This window comes from Lontra canadensis, unplaced genomic scaffold (assembly GCF_010015895.1).
Source record: "Lontra canadensis isolate GAN:19392208 unplaced genomic scaffold, GSC_riverotter_1.0 scaffold71, whole genome shotgun sequence".
NCBI classification, from domain to species: domain Eukaryota; kingdom Metazoa; phylum Chordata; class Mammalia; order Carnivora; family Mustelidae; genus Lontra; species Lontra canadensis.
This window is the reverse complement of record NW_022631065.1, coordinates 11,011,086-11,035,800: the sequence shown is the minus strand read 5'-3', so window position 1 is coordinate 11,035,800 and position 24,715 is coordinate 11,011,086. Positions and strand designations below refer to the sequence as shown.

The 24,715-nt window shown below is 47.8% G+C and overlaps 1 protein-coding gene across 5 annotated transcripts in view; it reads right to left on the bottom strand.

The window, feature by feature from the left end:
* SLC4A5 (solute carrier family 4 member 5) overlaps window positions 1–24,715 on the bottom strand; it is a 106,008-nt gene that overhangs the window by 28,994 nt on the left and 52,299 nt on the right. For all 5 annotated transcript variants that reach the window (XM_032880778.1, XM_032880782.1, XM_032880780.1 and 2 more), the window contains 11 exons: window positions 13,906–14,066; window positions 13,012–13,167; window positions 11,652–11,747; window positions 8,880–8,935; window positions 6,783–6,940; window positions 6,257–6,344; window positions 5,168–5,322; window positions 4,626–4,814; window positions 2,783–2,957; window positions 2,151–2,284; window positions 1,192–1,463 (listed from right to left, as the gene is read on the bottom strand). In XM_032880778.1, coding sequence (XP_032736669.1) covers window positions 1,192–1,463; window positions 2,151–2,284; window positions 2,783–2,957; window positions 4,626–4,814; window positions 5,168–5,322; window positions 6,257–6,344; window positions 6,783–6,940; window positions 8,880–8,935; window positions 11,652–11,747; window positions 13,012–13,167; window positions 13,906–14,066 — 1,640 coding nt within the window. The remainder of the gene's footprint in view (window positions 1–1,191; window positions 1,464–2,150; window positions 2,285–2,782; window positions 2,958–4,625; window positions 4,815–5,167; window positions 5,323–6,256; window positions 6,345–6,782; window positions 6,941–8,879; window positions 8,936–11,651; window positions 11,748–13,011; window positions 13,168–13,905; window positions 14,067–24,715) is intronic.

Below are 24,715 nucleotides of genomic sequence, written 5' to 3'. Positions count from 1 at the left end.
ACAGAGGAGAGATTCACTCCAGGACAGAATGAAAAGGGCCTGCAGGTAGGATCTCCTCCACCCCTGGGCAAGCAACACATTCTGGCTCGAGAGAAACGTTAGCTTCACATATTTTTAGATTTTAATGAAATAACTCTAAGTTAATGATAGAAAAAATTTAAGTCTAGACTTCTTTACAAAACTAGTGCAGTGAAAGAGGGAGAGAGGATATAACTAAAACTATATTCTCGGAGGTCAGAATATCTTCCTCCCCATGAGGCCTAGTCTAAAGCTGGGTGCACAGTGATGACACAGTAAATATTTTTGATTGACTTATGATCAATCTTTTATCAATAATATGCGTTAGAGTGCTAAACAACACGAAGTCTACTGTGTCAAACTCTGTTCTGATCTGGGCATAGATTTGAAAGCCTCACAAGAGTTCATGAGACCAGTAGGGCCAGCATTGTTAATCCCTCCTTCATAGCTAGGGAAACTGAGGTTCAATGTGACCTTAGGTGGTCTCTGGACCTCAGTTTGCTTTCTGTGAGTCCAGCTTGGTGGTGCTCAGAGATATATGGATCTCTCTCTCTCTTGATCTACGTATCTATTGGCGTCCTGGCTCTGCGGCATCCTGGCTACCCCAGGCACAGTCCACTGAAGGCTCCGAGGGCATGACTGGGACTGTGAAGGGAAGCCAGTGATTGAGACTATAGGAAGCCCTCACTAAACAGATGACACTTCTTTGGTCAGTAAGGAATTCCACAGGAATGGCACTATTACCAGGTTGACCAGTTGGTTGATTCAACCTCCCACCCAGTGCAGATTTTTTTTTTTTTTTTTTTTTTTTTTTTTTAGAGAGCAAGCTAGTGGGGATGCTGGGGGAGCAGAGGGAGAGGGGGAAAGAGAATCTTAAGCAGGTTCCATGCTCAGCATAGAGCCTGACCTGTAGCTTGATCTTATGACCCTGAGATACGACCTCAGCCAAAATCAAGAGTCAGCGCTTAACTCACTGAACCACCTGGGCACCCCAGGAATTCTTTTTGCATCACCCTTGGCAGATGGACATCCAGGTAGTGTTCAGGTCACTTGCTACCACCCAAAGGGGCTGATATCTCTCAGGGTGGTATCTCCTACATTTGAGTAGAGAGCTGTGGTGGGGGAAGAGTGAGTGGGTTGGGGGCCCAGGGCACATCTGGGATTACCCGTCACCTGTGTCAGGGGCGACACACTCGCATTTGTAGGTGGTAATGGAGTCAGGCTTAAAGTCCATATTGATGGGGTAGTACTTGAAGGCACCAATCATTTTCTTGATGGCATCATAGATGAAGATGAAGCTGATGAGGGTGGAGAAGCCCTCTTCAGTGAAGCGGGTGATATACTTGATGATAAAGCTGGCGTCTGTGGCCACCAGGATAAGGCACTGGATGGCTGAGTGGAGGCCAATCCAGAGGCGGAACTCCATGTAGTCCAGACCATTGCCTCTGGAAGACAGAGGGAAGGAAGGGGCCTCGAGCCCAGGGTTCTTGGACGTGCTTGGTTCCCCAGACTCACTCTTAGTGGCTCATCTGTCCCTCCTATGGCACAGATGCCCTCCTGGGAACTGTGAGAGGACTAGGGACAGGGACAATTCCTGGGTAGGGTTGTCTCATCTTTGCAAATTCTGGGAAAGAATCTCATGGGGGTTGCAGGAAGGTGCTAAGACATCTTAATTCTTACACATTTGGTAACAAACACCCAGGATGAAAGAAAAACAGGGAATATCAGAGTGACAGAATCGGGGGAGGCCTCTGAATGGCCTCATGTTGTATATGAAGCATCTGAGCCCAGAGTGGTGACAGGAGCTGCCTGGTTCAGGGCATAGCCTTTGGACCTCCAGCTCAAGACCACACTGACTTCCAGTTATAATTGTTTACAAACAGTGAGAATGGTCTCCTCTTGTCTTGCCTTGATGTCTCCCTATCAGCTACGCTAAAATGCACTAAGACGGCTAAAGGCAGGTAGCTGGAGGGAGTCAGGAGGGACCACCTGGCAGTCCCTCCCACGGGGTAATAAAGGCAGATTTGGACCTCCTCACCTTTGCCTCCCTTTTGGGCCTATTCCCCTGTCCTGGCTTTGGTATAGTGCCCCAGGTGTGACTGCAGGCACTGGGGGCTACCAAGGGCACCTACTTGCTGAAGTCGAAGAGGAGCTTCTCAAAGATGAGGATGGGCCCTGTGCTGCTGAGGATGATGAGAGGCTGTCCCGAGAAGAGGCAGAACAAGGAGCCGGCCATGGCAGTGCCCAGGAAGCTTTCCATCACTCCCTGGGGGGCATGAGGAGTATGAGGCTCAATGGAGACAGGAGAAGGGACCTCTAAGCATAGCCTAGAACCCAGCCAAGGGCTCAGGCCACAGTGCTCATCTTTCATTTTGCCCTTTCCTCCCAAAATTCACTATGTGGTATACCTGAAAACTAATACAACATTGCATGTCCACTATACTTCAACAATAAAAATTAAAAAAGAATAGAGTGCAATTAACACTACTTAATTAACAGATAATAAACATTGAAAAAGTTTGATCTGTTTATGTCATCCTTACATTTGGACTTTAGTAACATGATTTAGCTTTAGGTCTTTTAATACTACTGGCTTTTTTTTTTTTTTTTTTTAAGGGTAAAGAATTACTAAAAATGATGGTCCAACCCCAGGGTGGATGAAACCCAAGCCTTGGTTTTGGTATTATGGGATGAAGCTCCTTACCGCCACCTGGTGGCAGCAGTTTTATGAAGGTGTGCACTAGGGTCCCAGGCTCACACACACCTGATAATTGTCAGTGGCATCCCCCAGAAGCCCACCAAAGGTGATTGCATTGGTGATGCAGCCGAGGTAGATGAATAGGATGGCAGAGATGGACTGGATGTGGAAGCCGTCATAGAAGTCACTTGGGAACCAGGGCAGCTTCCTCTTGATATCCAGACACAGGCCACCGAAGAACCTGGTCAAGACAGGCCCAGGGGCTGCTTTCTCCCCACAACACCAGGCAGGGGCAGGGCTATTTACAGGAGCCTGCAGAGCCTGGGGCAAGGAAGGGAACTTGACTAGAGGTGGATGGGGACAGAGACCTTCCTGCCAGAACATTTAATGGCAGGGAAGATTTTTGCAGGACAGAAAAGATTGTGGTCAGCATCATCCCCACTGGAAAGGTGGTCATGAACAGCCTGGATGGGAGAGAGGGGAGGCCTGCTGGGGACATGTTCTGGAGTAGACCTAACACTCCATGGGGAATGGAAATAGTGGGGTCCACAGAAGTCCTGGCTTCCTCCTCAGGGATGTCCCTGCTCATCTGCAGGGCCCCTGCCTGTGCTTGGTAAACATAGGTGTGTCCAACTTTAGGAGAAAACAACATCCCAGATTCATCAAGGGCAAGTTCCTGAACTTATAACTGGTTTCTTACTCTCCAGAACAATCGAGTGGGGAATTTGAGTTTAACAACAGTGTTTATTGGGCCTACTATTCCCCCACAGCTCCTAATACAATGCTTGGCATGGAGACAGGTTTCTCAGCCTTGGTACTATTGGCATGTCGGGCTGGGTAATCCTTGGTCATGGGGCTGTCCTGTGCCTCATAGCAGGCTAAGCAGCATCTCCGGCCTCTGCCCACTAGATGCCAGCAGCAAGCCCCCTCTCGTTGTGGCAAACAAAAATGTCTCTAGACATTGCCAAATGTCTCCTGGGGGATGATGGGGGTACAGGCAAAGTTATCCCCAATTTGGAATCACTGGCTGGGATAGAGCCAAAGGCATATAAAACATGACTCCATTCTCAAAGTCATAATTCACACATTGCTTTGCAGGGCCACGTCCTTTCCTAAATTCAGAGCAACCTGAATTATTCTAAGAGTCAGCAAGGAAACCCAACCCAATTCCTCTCTCTCTCTTTTGAAGAAAGAAAAAAGAGAAAAATTCAAATGGTACTGTTATGGATTAAATTGTGTCACCTCCCAAAGACACATTGAAATCCTAACCCCAGTACCTGTGGATGTGACCTCCTAGGGAAATTGGGTCTTTGCTGATGTAATCAGGTTAAGATGAGGTCACGGCAGTGGGCCCTAATCCATTATGACTGGTGTACTCAAAAGAAGAGGAAAATGCCCCAGGAAAAACAGGGAGAAGACCAAGTGAGGACAGACGCAGAGACCGGAACCACACCGCCACAAGTCAAGGACACTGAGGATCGCAGGCCACCACCAGAAGCTGGGGAGAGGGAAGGAAGTTGTCTCCCAGAGTCTCAGAGGGAGCCGGCCTTGCCGATGCCTCAATTTGGAACTTCTACCCTGCAGAACCGAGACCGAAAACTTCTGTTGCTTAAGCCACCTAGAATGTGACACTCTGTTAGGGCAGCCCTAGAAGACTCATACAGGAACAGAGTCAAGAGAAAAGTTCGGGTGCCTCCACTCCTGTGCTGGGCCCCACTTCCCTTCTCCTGCCGAAACCCTGTCGCAGATCCAGAGGGGTTTTGAGGGCTTGGGGAGGAAAAGAGTGCAGTGGCCAAACCCCGTGGCCGGGAGGGGGCGCTGCACGCAGCGGTAGGGAAGGTTCCTGTAGCTGGGTGAGGAGACAAGCCTAGAGGTTGGCCAGTGTCACTGTCAGGCCTGGGGTGGGCACCTTCCCGTCCAGATAAGCTCTTCTCCGATTTCGTGCATGGCTGGCATCTCTCCGTCGTCCCCGCTGCTCCCTCCGACGGCCCCGCCACCGCTGCCACCGCCTCCGCCGCTGCCTCCCGCAGCCGCCCCGCCGCCTCCCCCTGCAGAGCCGTTCATCTGGCCTAGCTCCATAAGCGAGAACACAGATTTCCTGTAAGGAGCAAAGGGGTTAGGGGACGGTGGGGCTCCCAATCCTGGCACGAGCTTAGGCCCTCTAGAGCTGTTCTGAGAACACGTCTTATCTCTCCAACAAAAATTATGATCTTAAAAGACAGAAACAAATTCAGAAAATGATCTCACAGTACCCACACACGGGTCACCCAGATGTTACAGATGTTCACATGCAACATATTGCTTGCTTTTTTTTTTTTTTTTAAGAAATAAAATGACACCAGGAGAAGAAATAGCATAAACCTGTCTATGCGGACCACAAAAGCCCTGGACAAACTCAGAACTCCCTTCGAACCCCAACCTCCCTCACTACCCCTCCATCCACATACACACCTCTTATCAGCAGAGGGCACCTTCTTGGGGGGCTCAATTCGGATATTTGGGTCCCATTCTCCAGGGGGAAGGACGATGACCTCATCCAGAAACTCATCAATCCCTGCTATCAGATCGTCCCGATTCCGGGCTTTATAGGCCACGTCACTGAAGAGCTGGCAAGGGAAGAGGAAGGGGCCGTCTTGCTGAGGGCTGCCTCTTAGCCACCTCCTGGGAGCACATAACGTACAGCATTGGAGAAAACCCCTCTGAACGTTTGTTCCCTCCAGCTCACTCTCTGTCTTTAGGGAAGGACAGAGTCCTGCAGGTGAAATTCTGCACAATAGGGAGCAGCGGGCCCTGAGGGAAGGCCTGAAGGCCAAGTCTCCGTGTCCTAGCTTTAGGGCTTTGGCTGAATGACTTAACCTTTCTGCTTTCAGTTCTGCATGGAACAAGCTCATTCAAAAACCTGTTAGAGCCCAGTCCCAGAAGCTCCGCTATTTTAGATCTTATTACAACTTCCTAGCCCCTCATGCTTAAAGGGTCAGGCTGCATCTTTCCAGGCTGTCTCCAGAGTGTTCTTTCTGAGGTAGAGCTCACGCCTATGTTGAATGTCTTCTAGGTTCCCCATCACTCCTGGGACAGAGAGAGCTCTAAGCTGTGCCTCCAGGCTCCATGTCATCTCCGGATCATCTCCTGCTCTTGAAGACCTTACACTGAGCCTAAGTTGAACCACTTTTAACCAGCTTCTCCATTTCCAAGCTTTGGCTCCTGTTCCCTTTATCTGGAATGCCTGCCTCTGAGGCTTGTGCAGGGTCAACCTAACTCCTGCTCATCCTTTGCATAAAGTCCTCTCCTGCAGGAAGCCTCACCTGGCTACCGAGACAGTTAGCATGTGGTTCCCTTCAGAATTACAGGTCTGTCTCTCCCACTTGACTGGTGCTCCTAAAGGGCAGTGACTGCCCCCTGACTCTCATAGCCCTCAGCGTCCCACACAACCTGGCACACAGGAGTGCTCCAATGTGCCTGTGGGGTAAGCAAGAATGGAGGCCCTGTGCCTGACGCAGGAGCCGTGACAGTCAGCAGCATGCGCTTCTCGTTACCACTTACATCGTCTACCATAAGGGTTGCAATGGCACGGCCAATTTCATTGTAGGATTTTGCTCTCCCAGAAGGTCCGAGCAGTATGAACAGAAATCTGCAAAGATGAAGCGGGAGGAGGTGGAAGAAAGCGAGAAGGAAAAATAGAAACAGGTGAAGAGAGGGATTCTCTGGCCCTGGACATTATTCATTCCCTGCTCATGAACTGACCACACACTTGTCCCTTCCCTCCTTTAAATCCCATATTTGCTCTGCAAAGACATCTTTTCTTCACTTCTACCAGCTCCCCCTTGCACATCCTCCCCATGGTCTTGCTGCCCAAGCCCAGCCAAAGGTGTCTGTCTCAGCTCCTTCTTTTTATGATTATTTTAAATAAAGTCTAAAACTCTTCCCTAGTCAGAAGATTTCCCTCCCCAGCAATTGCCTGATTTTCCTTCTGTGTTCTAGGGGTGCCTCCAACAGTACTTTGTGCCAACTGCATGGACAGCTGGCTTCCCTCTGGTGGATGTGGGGGTCAGATTTCAGTGACCCTCACCTGGTGGGGACAGGCACCTCGGTCACTCCTCCCAGCATGGCTGACTGGATAAGGCGCACGAAGGCAATGAACGGCTGGTCCAGGAAGTCCACCTCGCCCACAAGCACGTTGGAGGCTTCTGAGTCCTTGGGGATCTTCTTCATGAATTTGTTTTTCCGCTGGTCAGGGAGGGGGAAACAAGATGCCCATGGATACTCTCATCAGTGGTTTCAGCTCTCGGTCCCTCAACCCCCTTCAGATTGCTGTGAAGGTCTGACTTTAACAAATTCTCCAAGCATTTCTACGAGAGTGAAATAACCAAATATTTTGCCCTATTCTGCAAATGAGGAGATTCACAATTGGTTAACCCCAGGACCAAACAAGCCTTAGGAGGCGGGAAGGAACAGGCAATGACTTGACCCCTAAGACATTCCTTGATGGGTGGGAACTTTGTTCAACTAAAGTGTGAGCCGAGGGGTCAGACAAGAGACTCAGGGTTGCTGGACATCAGGCCTCATCCCCAAGCCCTCTGAGGCCCAAGTAGATGGCAGCTGGCTCTTCCATGCTGGGCACACAGCCCTCCCTGTCTGCCTTCATCTTGGGTGGCTGTGGGAAGGATGAGGCCCATTCTGATGAACAGGGCAGACATGCTTTGCCATCAGCTTCCTGGCTGACAGGAGCCCCTGGACCCCACCTCCAAGTCTGAGGGAGACCTCCATGGCCCTAAGACTCCCCCAGGGGAACTCCCAAGAAAACTTATAGCTCCTGAAACTTTCCAGCTAAGACCATTGACATGCTAGGGACTAGTGTCTGTTCATGGGAGGAAGGTCAAATAGGCAGAAGGAGTGGGATCCAATATAAGAGGTACTGGAGACAGGTCCTCGTCCCAAACTCATTTCCACTCTCTACATGTCTGGCTTCATTCCTAGGGTTAAAACATGGACTCCTCCTGAGTCCTATGTACAATGAAAATGTCCCAGGGACAGTCTTTAAGTCGTCTCTGAAAGACTTTGACCAGGCAATGTTTTCTCATCATGGCTTCACCATCTGCATGCATGACTGTGGTAAAGTAGTTTTCCCCTCTAAATAATATTCCAGAATATTCCTTCTTAAGCTGCTCCCAAAGTAAGGGCTCTAGAATCAGATTGCCTGGGTCAAATCACGGTTCTGTTAACTTTTCAGGGCATGGACTTGGGCACATTATTTAACTGTTTTAAGCCTCAGGGTCCTCACCAGTAGAGTGGAGATGATAAGAGCAGCTTCACAACGCACACAACATCTCGGCACGGGCTAGTGCGTGCAGTGTGTGGACCTTAAATGTTAACTTATGCTGCTCTTCCTATTACTTTAGCCACCAAAGGGCCCTCGGGACTCTGACACAAGGGACTTTGTTTTGCCTTCCACCAAACTTGGGGTGCCTTGAAGGTCTGCAGGCCACTCAAGCTCCTGAGGGATTCTCACCAAATTTCACGTTTCCTTCAACACCTTTCTTCCTCTTCCTGGGGCACAGGCAAGGGGACCCTGATCCTGCTGCCTTCAAGATGTGTGGGGGTTGCAGTGGAAGGGGGCTCCCACCAGGCTTCCCCAGGGGCATAGTCACAGGGTACCTGGGCTGTGGGGCTTAGAACTTGGACTCAACATGTTTGTAGGATTCTGATCTGCTCATGGGGGTTTTAGGCAAGCTGGTGGGAGACAAGAATGGAAGTTATCTTCCCCCAGCCTAGGAGAAGACCCACCAGTGGGCACTGGCCCTGTTGTCTCCACGGGGAGGCCTCACTGCTTTTCTCTGCCAGCCCAAATTTCCACTCCATCCTTAAAGGTGCTCAGGGGCTTGAAGGAGGTAAGACTGTGTGTGCTGGCCTCTGTCCAACAAATCCCCAGCTCAGGGATGGCTGGGCCCTCACCTGATCATGCTTCTCTGTCCTCCACTCCCCCTAGTGCCTGGTATATAGGGTTTGGTCGGTACCTGACTGATGGGCTGGCCAGTCACCAAGGCAGCCCAGAGCCCCCACCCAGGTGCTTCCTGGGGACTCCTACTCCTTCATGGGAGTGGAGTTCTGCCCATAGGGCTTCCCTGCCCAGCACTTTCACAGCAGCCAAGAGCAGGGTCTTTACTACCTGGTCTGTGTTTGGGGTATGAGAAATATCATTCATGCTTCTGCTCTGGGTGTGACCTAGGAGAGAAGGAAAAGGGGGAAGTCAGGCTCTTGCAGGTCCTTTTCTCTTGGTCCCTATACATGCTTCCCCCAGCTTCACAACCAAAGCAAGACCCACTCTTCCCTCACCCCTCAGTCCCCTGGAGCTAGCCTCTGCTCCTTTTTCTTCTCTTTCTTCCCTTCTACTGCAGGTTCTCCTTTTTCCTCCTCACTCCTCAGTCTGCTGCACTCTGCTCCCTGCCCCTCCACCCCCTCTCTTGGAGCAGAGATGGAGATGTCTGCTCTGTGCCAGGCCCCGAAGGAGGGGAGGGGACACAGACACACTATCAGGTGAAACTCCAGGTGCCACCAAACTTAGACTTGTTGGAGAGAAGACCACTTTCACCTCTGTCCTCCATGACCCATGTGAGTGTGGAGAGGTGCTCGGGGATTTGGCTGGCAGGGGGAAAGAGGGTGGGGCTCTCTGTAGGAAGAACAGTGATGGCAAATTATCTGAACTGCCCAGTGGTTCCTTCCCCCATCCAGGCAGGAGAAAGTCAGCTCTCATCTTTCAGCAGCAGCCACATCCAAGGGGCACTCTCAGGCCTGTTATTTCTTGGCTTTCTGTGGCCTGTGGCATCCCGGGGCTTCCAGAACTCTGTCCGCTCTTGGGTCCCTTCTTATTTGTATCCAGGATCCTCTCCTGCTGGGCTTGGGGCCTTGCTTTGCCTTCACTCCCTGCAGAGGCTATACCCCGGCATCCTTGTTCCATCGTGTCCACTCCCGTTGCTCCACGCCCACCCTGGGCTGAGGATGCCCAGACTGGGTCTCCTCCCACACCTCTCTCCTGAGCCCCACAATCCCCTGGGTAGCCCCAGCTGGCCCTTAAGCTCAACACCCCGGGAAACGGAACTCACGGACTTCCACCAGATGACGCCCATTCCACACCTTCTTCTGTTCAGTGTCCCTCCCTCCCTCCCATCCACCAGCCTAGGGGCCTGCCTTGCCTCCCCCACTTCCTCACCTCCTGCTTCTTCTGGTCCTCGCATCCCACCTTGAGCCTCTCCTCTCCACTCTTCTTCTGACAGTCTCTCACTTCCAATCTGGTCCCTTTCTAGTCTATTCTTTCTCAAATAAGAATCTGGTCATGGGGCGCCTGGGTGGCTCAGTGGGTTAAGCCTCTGCCTTCGGCTCAGGTCATGGTCTCGGGGTCCTGGGATCGAGCCCCGCATCGGGCTCTCTGCTCAGCAAAGAGCCTGCTTCTCCCTCCTCTCTCTGCCTGCCTCTCTGCCTACTTGTGATCTCTCTCTCTCTCTCTCTGTCAAATAAATAAATAAAATCTTTAAAAAAAAAAAGAATCTGGTCATGGGGGGCACCTGGGTGGCTCAGTGGATTAAGCCTTTGCCTTCAGCTTCGGTCATGATCCCAGGGTCCTGGGATTGAGCCCCACATTGGGCTCTTTGCTCAACAGGGAGCCTGTTTTCTCCTCTCTCTCTGCCTGCTTCTCCCCCTACTTGTGATCTCTGCCTGTCAAATAAATAAATAAAATCTTAAAAAAAAAAAAAAAGAATCTGGTCATGGGGTGTGCCTCCATTTAAAGCTTCTAAGAGGTCCCCATTACCTTCACAAGAGAGGCTCCTTTTGTAGGGTCCTTTTGTAGGGCATGTGGTCCCTCTTCGGTTTGACCTTCTTGCCCTCAGGCCCTGCCCTCCTCACGAAGTGAACCGCCTCCTACACAGCACCTTCCTTCTGCTGTTTGTTTCCTTTGTTTGGAACACCCTTCTCCCCTCTCGCCCCCACCACATCGCAATGCGTGCTCCTGGAAAACCCCATTTATTCTCCAATACTCAGGCGTGTCTCCTCTTTGAGCCTTCAAGGGGCCAGCCCAGGGAGGGATGGTGTGCACACAGAACTTCCCTCCAGGCCTCCTTCACCACAGTGTTGGGCACAAGGGGGTCCTCAGACACAGGGAACAACTGGGAGGAAGACTCGCCCAAAGCCATTCACTGCTGGCTGCCTCCTGGCGTCCCTCTGTGTAATAACCAAGGCCCAGAAGGATGGGGACCTGGGGTCACCAAGAGCAGAGAGAAAAGACTATAGCTGAGCCCTTGGCCAGCGCCCACACTGCCCTCCAAATCACTCCTTGGGCCTGGTCATGGCACAGCTGACATAACTTGTTCATATCTTGGCCTTTTAGTAAAAGTACTTAAAGGAACATACTCTTCCCACTCCTTTTTCTTTCTGTTTTGCAGGTTCTCTTTTCTTTGCTTCACAGCTCAGCTGTGTGCCCCCTGATGAGCTGCCTGAAGGGCCCTGTGAGCTCACAGCTCACAAGCATCCTTACTCAGCCCAGGCTACGGGGTGCCATGACTGCCCGTGGCCCATGGTCACGGTGCAGAAGGCTGTCATCCAGTGGGGGCAGGGAAAAGTCCCTGGCCTGTTTCTAATTCCATGTCAAGGACCTTTTCTTATCAAAAACAGGGCTGATGGTGGGAACAAAGTTACAGACTAAGACAAAAGCGCCTAGAACCATAGGACTAGGTGCTGATCATGTCAGCACATGATTTAGAGCTGTACCTGTCAGAGCAATTACCTAGACACTTAGGGTAGCAAGTTAGGCCCCAAGGACAGCCCAGGTTTGGGGGTGAAGGTTAAATTTCTCCCGATGCCTGTCCTGAGAATTCTGGACAGGTCCTCCCCACTGAAAGCCTATGGAAGCTGGCTCTGCTCGCACGGCAGCCGAGCACACACTCACACAGCCGGCCGTAACTGCCACTTTGTCGTATCCTCAGGTCCTCGGTGGAGCGGTGGAGGCTTGGGCCAGCCGCTGGGCTCCGGGCTGGGCTGCGACCTGAGAGGAGGCACAAGAGGGGTCTGGCGTCAACAGCCTGGCTGTCAGTATGGCTGACATTTCCAGTCATTCCTCCTAAGCAAAACTGGGCCTTAAGACACATCTCTTCCCCTTTCAGGACGAAGGCCTATGTTGGTTGTTTCTCTTTTGAAGTTAATAGTCCGAACAAGATTACAGAGAAAATACTCATACTCTTGAGAGTGAGATTGATACACAATTGTTAAATAGGCAGCAGGTGTTGTAGACTGTTGGGTTCAGCCCCAACTTCACCACTTACTAGCTGTGTGACCTTAGGTAAGTAACTTAACCTCTCAGTGTCTCAGGCTCCTCCTCTGTAAAATGGGGATGATAGGAACAGTAGCTAGCCACGGGGTTACTGTGGAGAAGACGTGAGTTAACACATGTGGAACACTCAGAACTGTGCCTGGGACACGCTAAATGCTGACTCCACACCTGCTGTTATTAGCATAGGCTAAACACTTCCTGTTTTAAAACCATTCATCTAAAGAGGTTCCTCAAGGTCCCTTCTTCAGCAACCTCATCGACTTTGTTCCAGCAGGTTCGGCAAGGCTGCTGTCTGGGCATCTCGAGTATAGTATCAAGAGTGGAGGGTTGCAGGCTGGAGACATGTGCAGGAGGCATGTTGCAGGCTGGAGACATGTGGGCCCTAACGGCCCCAGGCTTGGCCAATCACAGTGACACCGCTGCCAGATTTACAAGCCCTGGTCCACTTGAGATGAACCCAGAAAGTTCTACTGCCTTGATGTGCTTCATTTTCTGCCAAGGCTCTTGGCTCTTACTGGGGGTTCAGTGGGAGGCTTTCAAGCTCTTTCTACACACAGGCCATCTCTACCAGCATTTTGCAATCCCAACCATACAAGAGAATCTCCTGGGGAGCTCTGTGAACTCCCTATTCCCAGGCCATACCCCAGACCACCTGAATCCAGCTCTCAGGGTGAGGCTGAGGCACCGGGACGGATTTCACACCCCCAGGTGATTGCCATGTGCAGCCCAGGCTGAGAACCAGCTCTCTTCCTAGGACTAGCTCTGTTCTGCCGGTGGGGACAACCTTGGGGTAGGGATGGGCCTGCCAGAGAAGGAGGCTGAGGGATCCCCAGGACCGCAGAATTTCTCCGGGATCATGAAGTCCAGAAGCCTCCACGTTGCCAAGACTCTCCAGTCACCAAGGTGGGCTCACTCCTCCCCTGGGACTTGACACCAGCCCCTACATGCCCATCGCCCACGAGCATATGGCCCGACTCACTGGTGGTGGAGGAGACAGACTTTCCAATATCGACCAAGGAGCGGTGGATGGGCTTCTTGGTTTGGTGACGGTGTTTCCTCAGGAGGACATAGCTGACCCTCTCCCGGAGCTCGGGCCGCAGGAGGCCATCCTCGATTTGCTTCTCAATGACGTCATCTAAGTGGGGAACAGACACACCTCATCCATGTAGGACAGAAGGACCAGGTGTGTGGGGGTCTTAAGTTTCATCTGTTATCAGTGGGTTAAAAGTGACTAAAGGAGACTGGAGCTGTGGAAATAGTCCCAGCTTTGCCACAAACCATGGAAACGTGGGCAAGTCACAGGACTTTGGGTACATGCACGTGTGTGCATCTGTGTGTGTGTACAATTCTATGCTCTATCAATGCTATGGTGAAAAGTCAATGAAGTACTCTAAGAAGCACAGAAGTTCTGCGTTCAATGGTTTAGTGCTAACATGAAGTCCTTTTAGAAAAGCATTTGGGGCAAAACACTTGTGGCAAATTTGGGTGGAACAAAATTCGCAAAACATTTTAGGGACAATAAGGCCAGCCTTATTGTCTCCCTTCACTGCTCCACTAAATGAGAGTTAATTCCCTGAAGATGAATGATGATCCATTTACTCTGACAAGAGACAGGTTGCCATGGCCATAGGTATCTCTGATAATGCTAGGAAGCCCCTCTCTCTTTTGCTCCCTTGCAGGATGGCATTTCAGAGGATGGCATTTTCCCTGCTGGAGCTGTACACGGGACCCAGACCTGGAGCCACTGCGCTGCTGTGCTGGGAGCGTCAGACCCGGAGCCTGGTCTCTGCAGAACTGGGCAGGTGTCACACAGACCTGGCATGGGCACGAGGCTGCCATGGCTTTCTGGGGCCCCAGCCTGTCCCTGCCTCACCTATGATCTGTGGTAAGGAGCCGCTGTCCAGATCCAGCAGGACCGTCCCCGTCTGCAAGCAGGTCCGCAGCTCGAAGAGGCTGTGCAGCGACAGTGTGGACACGTGCGGCTTGCTCCAGCGTTCGCCTCCTTCCTCTACCTTTTCTTCAAACTTTATCCACCTGGAAGGGGTTAGGATGGGGCTCAGCATGGCCACTGTCCTCAGAAGCAACCCCCAGCGGGTCTCCTGGGGGTAAAAGGGTGTGGGCTGGCAAGTCACATGCATATCCTGCCTGTTGTTGGGACACTGCTGCTAGACTCCCAGGCAGAGGACCTTGGGAACCTTCTCACTACCCCCTCTCTACCCCACCCCGCCACTTCTCCTGATGCTGTCACACTCAGGGTAAAGTGACATTCCAGAGCAGGACCATAAATGGGCATGAAGGGTCTTTTTTGGGGGTGGCAGAAATGTTCCCAAACTGGACTTGGTAATGGTTGCACAACTCTGTACATTCACTAAGAATCATTTAATTGTACATTTAAAATGAGGGAAGTTGACGATAACCTATAATAATAAAGCTGTTTTTAAAAAAAAGTATCAGTGGGAACCTGGCTACCCAGCCAGGGTGGGTGACACATGTGTTCAGCATCTGCCTTATGGGGTGTGGTTTGCAGGGAGCAGAGAAAGCATTCCTGACAAAAACGTTTTTCCCCACGGCTTCTACTGCAGGGCCTGGATATTCTACACACCCACTCCGGGTTTTGGTTCTCAAAGTTCTTATTAAAATCTATAGATCATCTGGGGAAGGAAAGAAATTAAACCAAGGATGCACAGGAATTTGTTCTTTCTAGAGGACAGAATCAGAGGCTGGGTAGGGTTGCTGAGTGGAGGCCTGGACAGCCCGGCAGAGGACAGAAGCAGAAGGCCTGGAGAGGTGCCAGGAGCTCACGGCTGGCAGGCTCCTTTGCAAGACGCCAACCCCAAGTTAGTGGGTAGCTTCAAGCTATTCCAATCAAAACCCCAAAAGAGTATTTTTGGACCATGTGACTAATTCTGAAGTTCTTCTGAAAAAGTACATGCCTGAAAATGGTTAGGGAAAGTCTTAAAAAAAGAATCGGCATGGCCATGCTGTTAGGAGACAGAGAAACTCGCCTAAAAGCTGGAGTGTGATTCCTGTCTAGATATAGACAAAGCGATCAATGAACAACAGCCTACAGGCAGACCTGGGCCCTCATGGGAATTTTTTTTTTTTTTTAAAGATTTTATTTATTCATTTGACAGACAGAGATCACAAGTAGGCAGAGAGAGGCAGGCAGAGAGAGAGAGGAGGAAGCAGGCTCCCCACGGAGCAGAGAGCCCGATGTGGGGCTCGATCCCAGGACACTGGGATCATGACCTGAGCCGAAGGCAGAGGCTTTAACCCACTGAGCCACCCAGGCGCCCCGGGAATTTGGGTTTTGATAGAGGAGTTGTTTAAAAGATGACCAACTTAAAAATTAAAAAAAACCTTACCTGTCACTTACTTCTAACCAAACACAATATTAAATTTTCTTATGGATTAAAGTCTGAACATAAAGTTAAATCTACGATGGACTATTCCTGGTTCTTAAAAAGAGAAGAAACTCTAGCACATGCTATAACATGGATGAATCTTGAAGACTTCATACTACATGGAAGCCAGGCGCAGAAGACGAACACGGCATGAGTCCACTTACGTGGAGACCCCGAGCAACAAAATTCACAGAGACAGGAAGTAGAATGGTGGCTTCTAGGGGCTGCGGGGAATGGGGAGTGGGGCTTACTGTCTGAAGGATAGAGAGTTTCAGTTTTGCAAGATGAAAAACTTCTGGAGATGAATGGTGGAGACAGTCACTCCATCATCACCTTAGGTGAATATATCTAAGGTCACTGAACCATACACTTAACAGTGGTTGAAATGTTAAAATCCATTTTATATATATTTTCCCACAATTAAATAATTTAAAATGTATAAACAACAATGAAAATATACTAGAAGAGGATATAGGAGAGTCTTCTCATAGTCTTGGTTCTATAGAAAGAATTCCTAAACAAGATGTAAAACCACAAGGGAGAAAAAAACAGGCAGCTTTTGTTACATGAAAATAAACTAAACTAAAACTTCTGTATGACAAAATAAGACAAAGTTCCAAGAAATGCAACACCATGGGAAAATATTTACAATACACAGGGCATCAAAAATTGATATTTATAATATCACACAACTCCTTCACATCAATAAGAAAAATTCAAATTACCCAACTGACAAGTGAACAATTCTGGAAAGAAAGGAAAATGGCCAAAAGACCTTTAACTTTACTAGGAATCAAGGACATTTAAATTATTGCAAATGGAATGACATTCTTCATTTCTCATATTGGTGAAAATGAAAAAGACTGGTCGCTTCCGCTGTAGGTGAAAACATGGGGGATGTGGGCGTGAGATTAGTGGGTGTACATACACAGTGCATGCGTGTATGCATATGCTGTGTGAGTATATGTACAGTGGAATGGCATAGTCTTGGTGTGGGGAACCGGGCAGTTGCTGTCAACATTTAGCGGGCATGTCTTTTGTGGCAGTGATTCCATTTCTAGGAAATTATCACAGAAATATCATGACACATCTGCATACAGTAAAATGTATACAAGGATATTCACTGCAGCTTTGTTCATAAAGGTGAAGAACTAGAAACATGGTCACAGTGATTCCCCACATGCGTGCTGCACAACATCTCTCAGAGGTAAAGAGTATGAGAGTGAACGATGCATACTGACAGGACAGACACTACCATCCCATTTTATAAAAAAAGAAACACACACATCCTTGTGTTTGGCCACATGTGTCTAAAAGTGCCTGGTAGAAGCTTTAGAAGGCTGTCAAATGGTCAACAATGAGTCTGGGGAGAGGAGTGGGTTTGCTGGTGGGAGAGGGGTTAAGAGACTCTCACTCTGTTTGGGTTTAATTACGGTAGCAACAGGGCAGCCTGACAACCAGGTTGTGTGAGTCCCAGCTCCATCATTTATTAGCTGTGGGCTTTATCATTTTGTTTTCTTCAGGAATAATAATAGTATGCAACAGAGCAGAGTCCAGGACAAAAAGCACATTCTGTTAGTGTTAGTTATTAAGGTAAAAATAAAGAACATTGCTTTTGTAATTTTAGAAACAATGAAATATAAGAAAGCAGAGGCTTGCAAAGATCTTGCAACCAGAGGACACCATGGTTGATATTTCGAGGATTATCATTATTATTATATTTATTTTTTGAGAGAGAGAGAGAGAGAGAGAGTGCATGCAAGGTGAGTAGGGGTAGAGGGGGGAGGGGAGAGGGACAGAGACCCTTAAGCAGGCTCTATGCCCAGCGTGGAGGCTGAAATGGGGCCCCATCCCAGGACCCTGAAATCATGACCTGACCCGAAATCAAGAGCCTGACACTTCACTGACTGAGCCACCCAGGTGCACCTCCACAACTATCATTATAGGTCTGTGGGCATCAGTACACATGTGTACATATGCACACACACAATTTTACATTAATGGCACCATAAGGACATAATACCTATTGGACATTCTTTCATGTCTACAAGTGTCTATAAGTATTTATATCTTTTTAAAGGCTCTTTAGCATTTATTTTGTTGCATAAATGGACCACAATTGATATGAATAACCCTCACTTGGTGGACATTTAGGTTATTTCTAATTTTTTTCTTACAGATTTGATTTATTCATTTGAAAGAGAAAGAGAGAAAGAGAGAGAGGGCAAGTCTGAACAGGGGGAGGGGCAGAAAAGAGGGAGAAGCAGTCTCCCCGCTGAGAGGGAGCCCGATGCAGGGCTCAATCCCATGATCCTGAGATCATGACCTCAGCAGAAGGCAGATGCTTGATTTACTGAGCCACCCAGGTGCCCCCTAATTATTCTTTATTATAAATAGGGCTGGCTTGAATATCCCTGGCCCTGTTCAATAATTTCCTTAGGATAAGCTCTCAGAGGTGGATTGCTGTGTCTGTACACTTTTAAGTGAATGATATACATTGCCAAACTGTCCTCCAGAAAGCTTCTGCGAATTTACACTTCCACCAATGCACAATCTCACATTACCCTGAAGTCTCTCAAACCCTGGTATTGTCATTCTTTTTCACTTTTGTTCATTCAGTTAATTGAAAAATTTACATCACGTTTGCATTCTTCTGATTACTAGTGAGGTTGGACATTTTTTCCTTTGTCAGAATTCCTCTTTACACGACTGTGTGAGTACTCTGCCGTGTAAATGCCTAACTTACATTTATTTGTGACAGTTAACCAGGGGCCTGGCACAGCCTTAGGGGCTTGAATGGACACAGAATGGGAAGTGGGATTAAAAGAGGCTTGGGAGGTGAAGACCTATAACATGCGGGCTGGAGCGGAGACCATGCCTACACTTGTCTCAAGACTTACCAGAGCAGGGGCACCTGGATGGCTCAGTGGGTTAAGCCGCTGCCTTCGGCTCGGGTCATGATCCCAGGGTCCGGGACTGAGTCCCGCATCGGGCTCTCTGCTCAGCAGGGAGCCTGCTTCACCCCCTCTCTCTGCCTACTATGTGATCTCTGTCTGTCAATTAAATAAATAAAATATTTAAAAAAAAAAGATTTACCAAAGCGTAGCTGACTTTTTTAAATGGGAAAAATCTGTTTGGGGAAACATCAGCTAAATTATGGTAAATCCAAGACTGTGTGATGTCAATACAATGTTTTTCTGAAAGTGGTATTAATATAAGAGTTGGTAAGGAAGAGATCAAAGGACACATCCAAATGTTTTGATTGAGAAAATGCCTGCCCTCTCCCTGAGTCTTTCTCCCATGCAAGCAATCACATTGCCCTGTTTTTTCTCTAAAATATGCAAGATAAATTATACTGTCACCTTGTCACTGAAGACCCTTTGCTACTCTATAGTCTTGCCCTATCCACCAAAAGGTGTGATGTATCCCAGTACACCGGGCCGCTTGCATTGACGGTTCTCTACCCTGTCTCACAAAATTTCTCGGTGAACTTTCTCTGGCAGCTCTCGGCCATGACATCCGTTCTTCAGTTTTCTGCCTATACAAATCCAACTCCACCCAGAAAGAGTGGGTGAGAGCATACCTTCTCTTTGAAATATCCTCTATTATCTCCAGACAGCAAGGACAATCAGTTCTCTCTTCCTCTCAGAACTTCAAATATTTGTACTGTATTGGGTCCCCACAACACAGTCGGAACACAGTTTGCAGAAAAGCAAAGTTATCTATTTCCAAGTTCAGGGCAATATCAGATCTAGTCTCCTACTACCAGCATCCCTGAAGAACTTGATTTCGAAGAATCCCAGGACACTCAACAACTTTACTAGGAACAGCTCTCCAGGTCCTTTTTGCAACTATTTTGGGAATCCAGATGTTGTAACAGTGAGCCAGTGCCCTGAAACTTAACTTTGTGTTTTTAATGGAGACTACTAGACATTGAGCTCACTTTTACCTTGAGTGGAACATGGGAACATGGAGGACCCAAGATGTGTAGCAATGGTTTTCAACTTTGGCTGCTAATTAGAATTGCCCGGGGAGATTTTGTAAAATACAGATGCCTGGATGGTCACCCCTTCTGGAGGGTGGCCTGACCCTGAAAGCTCCCAGTTTATGTGACTGTGCCCTGAGGGTTGAGGAGCCCTTGCTCTTGAATCATACAGATCTGTGTCACTCAGGGATGGCTGGACTTGTCTGGGGTCCCGATGCAGATAAGCAGCTCTGTGCGCGTGGGTCTCACTCTCCTATACAAGAGGAAACATGGCTTTGAGAACACCAGCTGAAAGAGCAGACCATATCTTCAGAGTCTCCTCCCTAGCATGGCCATTTTTTCTCCCTGTATCTTTGATTTATACGATTGGAATATACACACTATACCATGGTGCCTCCCTCAAATTTTAATGTACAAAAAAAAAATCACATAGAGATATTGTTAAAATACAGATTCTGATTCACCAGGTCTTGGGTGGGGTCCCAGATTCTGCATTTCTAACAAGCTCCTAGCTTTTGAGAGTCACGGATCTATATGGTGAGATGTCCTCTTTCCTCTCTGTTTTCCAGATTGGTACCCTTCATTTTCTTTCTTTTTTTTTTTTTTTGTAAGATTTTATTTATTACTTGACAGAAAGAGAGATCACAAGTAGGCAGAGAGGCCGGCGGAAAGAGAGGGGGAGGCCGGCGGAAAGAGAGGGGGAAGCAGGCTCCCCGCTGAGCAGAGAGCCCGTTGTGGGGCTTGATCCCAGGACCCTGAGATCATGACCTGAGTTGAAAGCAGAGGCTCAATCCACTGAGCCTAGGTGCCCCTGACTCCTTCATTTTCTACTGCCCAGCAAGAAGGCCACTTCCTCTCAAATCTCTCCCAGTCATCCTGTTTATTTCTCCAACAGTACACTGAGGACAGGGTTCTCAAACTGAAGTACACATCAGTATCCCTGGAAGGCTTGGGAAAATAGAGTTTCTGATTTCATAGGTCTCAGGCAGAGGAGAAGGAGCACCAAGAATATAGACATTTCTAACAAGTTCCTAGATGATGCTGATGCTATGATCTAGGGACCACACTTTAAGAACCCCTATCCTAGGATAATGATTCTTAAACTGAGTTGCACAGAAAAATATCTCAGATTTTAAAACCTTGATGTCTAGGTCTATCCTAGACCAATTTACACCAGAATACCTGAGTGGGTGGGCGGGGGCATCTAGGCGGCTCAGTCGGTTAAGTGTCTGCCTTCAGCTCAGGTCAAGATCTCAGGGGCTCAGGTCAAGATCCCAGGGTTCTGGGATCAAGCCCTCATCAGGGTCCCTGCTAAGCAGGGAGCCTATTTCTCCCTCTCCTTCTGCCTGCCACTCCCCCTTCTTCTGCTATCTCTCTGTCAAATAAATAGAATACCTGAGTGGGATCTAGGCAACTCTGCTATAGACTGTTATGGGTAAAGTTCCTGACTTCTGGGGCTCAGATGCTAAAATAAACAATTAATTGTAGTCAATCATGTTTCCTGGTTATTTGGATATACACCTGCTTCCCCAAATAGACATCAAGCTTCTTGAGGACAGAGATCACTGCTTTCTCACCAGTGTCCCCTTACTGTCATTAAATGCTCACTCCCTCCTGCTTGAGGGTAGTGAGTCCTGACCAATCATGTTGGGTGAAGTCTAGGAGGAGGAAACGACTGGAGAAAAGAGACAGTGGTGGGGCTTAATACTGGGAACAACCGAAGTGATAACCATCAGAGTCTAGGACCATCACAGATACACACAAAGATCAGTGGGTGGGAGCGGCCTCCTGATAGAAACAGACACCTGTGAAACAGTCTTCTGAAAAAGGCAGACTAGAATTAGACAAGCCTGGACCCCACCATCACTTTAAAATAAATATAGATGTTAAACCCCATCACAGAGACATATGCAATCCAGAAGGTGCAAAACCTATAGGACAAATGATGCCGTTTCTTTAGCAATAACAACTGTGAGGGAAAAATAGAGAAGGAAGAACCCGGAGAGTAGAAATGGCTTCAGAGACCTATCTCCCAAATGCAGTATGTGAAACAACTTTATATATATATAAGCCATGTGAGCTTCCCAGGCACCTCTGGACCAACTATAATTTTTAAAAAATAGGAGATGATCTGAGAAATATAGACACTGCCTAGATAATTCCATGAAAATAAAGAATTAGGAGTGTCTGGGTAGCTCAGTTGGTTAAGTGTCCAACTGTTGATTTCAGCTCAGGTCATGATCCCGGGGTCCTGGGATCAAGCCCCGCATCGGGCTCTCTGTTCAGCGGGGAGGCTGCTTCCTCCTCTCTCTCTCTCTCTCTCTCTGCCTGCTTATGATCTCTATCTGTCAAATAAATAAATAAAATCTTTTAAAAAATAAAGTAAAATAAAATCACTGCACTGGATGCTTAAAAAATAGCTAAGATGGTAAGCGTTATGTTAAGTATATTTTACCACAATAAAAAAAAATGGGAAAGAAAGAAGAAAAGAGACCTTATCTTTTAGAAGCACACACTGAAACATTTGCAGATGGAATGGTGTGTGTCTGGGATTCGTGTCACTGTGATCCAGTGTGTGTGTGTTAGGGTGGGGGGAGTGGCAAGCAAGGAATAGAGTGGCCATGACTTAGCTGGTAACCATTGAACCTGGGTGATGGGTGTGCAGGGGCTCATTCTACTACATACTACTTTCAAATTTAAATTTTCCATAATAAAATGTGTAACCGCTTGTCAGAAGGAATAAAGGAATGGGCTCTTTAAAAAGCGTCTGATCAGAGCCTGGCTTAAAAACTCTTAGACGCCTAATAAAATGGCTAATGTGTAATCCCAAGCAACTCATTGCAAAGTGACCTTTATACCATGGTTGGCTTCAAAAAATTGGGAATTAGAGTTGGAGAAGCAGGTCAAGTGGAAAGAAAATCTCTGGGCTGGAAAGGAACTCACAGGGATTTTGTCCAGGCGGGAGGTGGGGCACCAGGTGCCCCTCTTGTAGCTGGGGAGGAGCTGAACAGAACCGTGAAGAGTCACATGTCCCAGAAAGCAGTTCCCTGTCATGCAGACAGGGTCTGGAACAGAGGCCTTTTCTGTGACTCAGAACTCGGCCACAGTTACAATTAGAGAAGCCGCTGTTTGGTTAATACCTAGAGTGGCAGAGAGTGTCATGGGGGCAAGCTACCAGGTACAGCCAAGGCTCTCCAACACTTAAACCAGGTTGTTAGAAGAGGAGGGGGTTCTCCTGGAAAGAGCTGGAAACCAGAAGACCTGAATTCTAGCTCTCTCCTCGGACGGAGACTTAAATGATAACCCCACTCACCCTGCCCTGGCTAGTGTATCAGTCACTCTTAACCTCAGCAGCATTGGTGTCATTTGGGAGCTTGTGACAAATTCCAACACCTAGGGCTGAACCCCAGACTAATGACATCAGAATCTTAGGGGCCTGAGAACTGGACATCAATACTTTTAAAAAGGAAGACATAAGTCTTTAAAAGGATAATGAGCAGGCCATCGGGTGTAGTTAGCAAAGAAAAAAGTCTGGAAAATATAGACAAACATTTTGATTGGAGTGGAGGTCCTTTCTTTCTGCACTTATTTTGCATATCATTATTATTAGATTATGTCCTGGTTAATTTGTTGGCAAAAATTCCTCTAAGAATATCCTAAATTTAAAGACTAAAAAAATGTAGGGGTGCCTGGCTGGCTCAGTCAGAAAAGCCTGTGACTCTTGATCTCAGGGTCGTGAGTTCAAGCCCCATGTGGAGTGTAGAGACACTAAAACTAAAAACTTCAATAAAAAAAATAAAGATTTAAAAAAGTAATCTCCTATAGAAAGCAGTCTTTAATGTTAAGGTTATGTTGCCTCTAAACATCTGTTGTAAAACTTACATTTGTGTGAATTTATTGCTTAGATGAAGTTATGTACACTCACCTAAGAGTTAAGAAGAACACACTACACTGTGGTAATTCTCCACTTCCATGGCCTCACTGACTATATTCTGCACCTCTCCCATCCCTGCCCTATCACCCATTGTCCAAAGACTTGACTTCCATGTCTCAGTTACAAAGCATCAAGGCATGGTGTTTTTGCTTGCTGCTTGGGGCCAGCTGGTAATAGATTTTGTGAGTTTAACAGATTTGTTCTTAAGAGTAACAGATTCTTAAAAGTAACATGAATATGAGTTTTCCCCCAGCATCTGGCAAAGCTATTTAACTTTGCTTTGAGTCATATTAACACCCTGAATTTTCCAGCAGAAACCAAAGGCCAGTGTTAATTCTCTCAGGGGCAAATCAAGAATTTTCCTGGAAATGTCTGAGATATCTTTAGATATTCCCTAGTTTCAGTCTTTGAAAGAGGCACCCCTTTTTCAAAAGAGGAACTCCTAAGCAAATTTTTGCCCATTCCTACAATTTATTTGGCAAATTCTTACTACATAATGATAATCACGTGTATTTATATATATATATATATACATATATATTATATATATATAAAGTAACACAAAAAAGTTACTTCTACGACTGATTAAAATTGCACATATGGTATATATGTTCACAAACCAAACCTGACAGTGAATTTGAAAGACTAAAGCATGGAAGACTGAGTGGGCAGGCATGGGTCAAGGGTCAACATGGTAATGCAGAGGTTTAGAAGGTACCAGAAGGAGAAAAGCTTCACAGGTCTCTTGGGGTATCCACCCCAGAGCAGACTCAGAAATTTGTCTTTTTATTGTCCCAGAGATGATTAGTTTCAAGGATACTGACTAATGGTAACCAAGTTCACAAGGATCGATGAATAAACCCAAATTTACAATGAGCTTTCCAACAGTTACGGAGTTAGTTACCATCATCTTGCAACCCTTGCTTTCTTTCCTAGGCAGATACACGGGGAAAGCCAAATTATCATCAGAGAGATACAGAATCAGAACAGAGGCTAAGTAACTCAAATGTTTAACAGGAAAATTGAATCTTCCATCTCTGCAAATGAGATTTGTCTGGGACTGGGACCAGACAAGTGGGCACCTCTGTTGTAGACTGTTCTGGAGTGAACCCCGCATGCTTTCACGGCTGACTAACTCCCTGTGTTTGAAAGGCTCACATTTTGCTAGCATAGAGGTCTCTTATAAGGGCCTTTGGTTATGCAGTGCAGTTTGGGATTACTGGAGAATCAGTTCTCAGAAAGCACACTCAGTGGTTAGCTGGGAGCAACGAGGCAGAGGTGTGTCATTCCAGGAGCTGTGGGCATGGAACGGGGGTGGGCACTCTGTTCCTAAGGTCATGCATTTGGTGAGGGGTCTGTC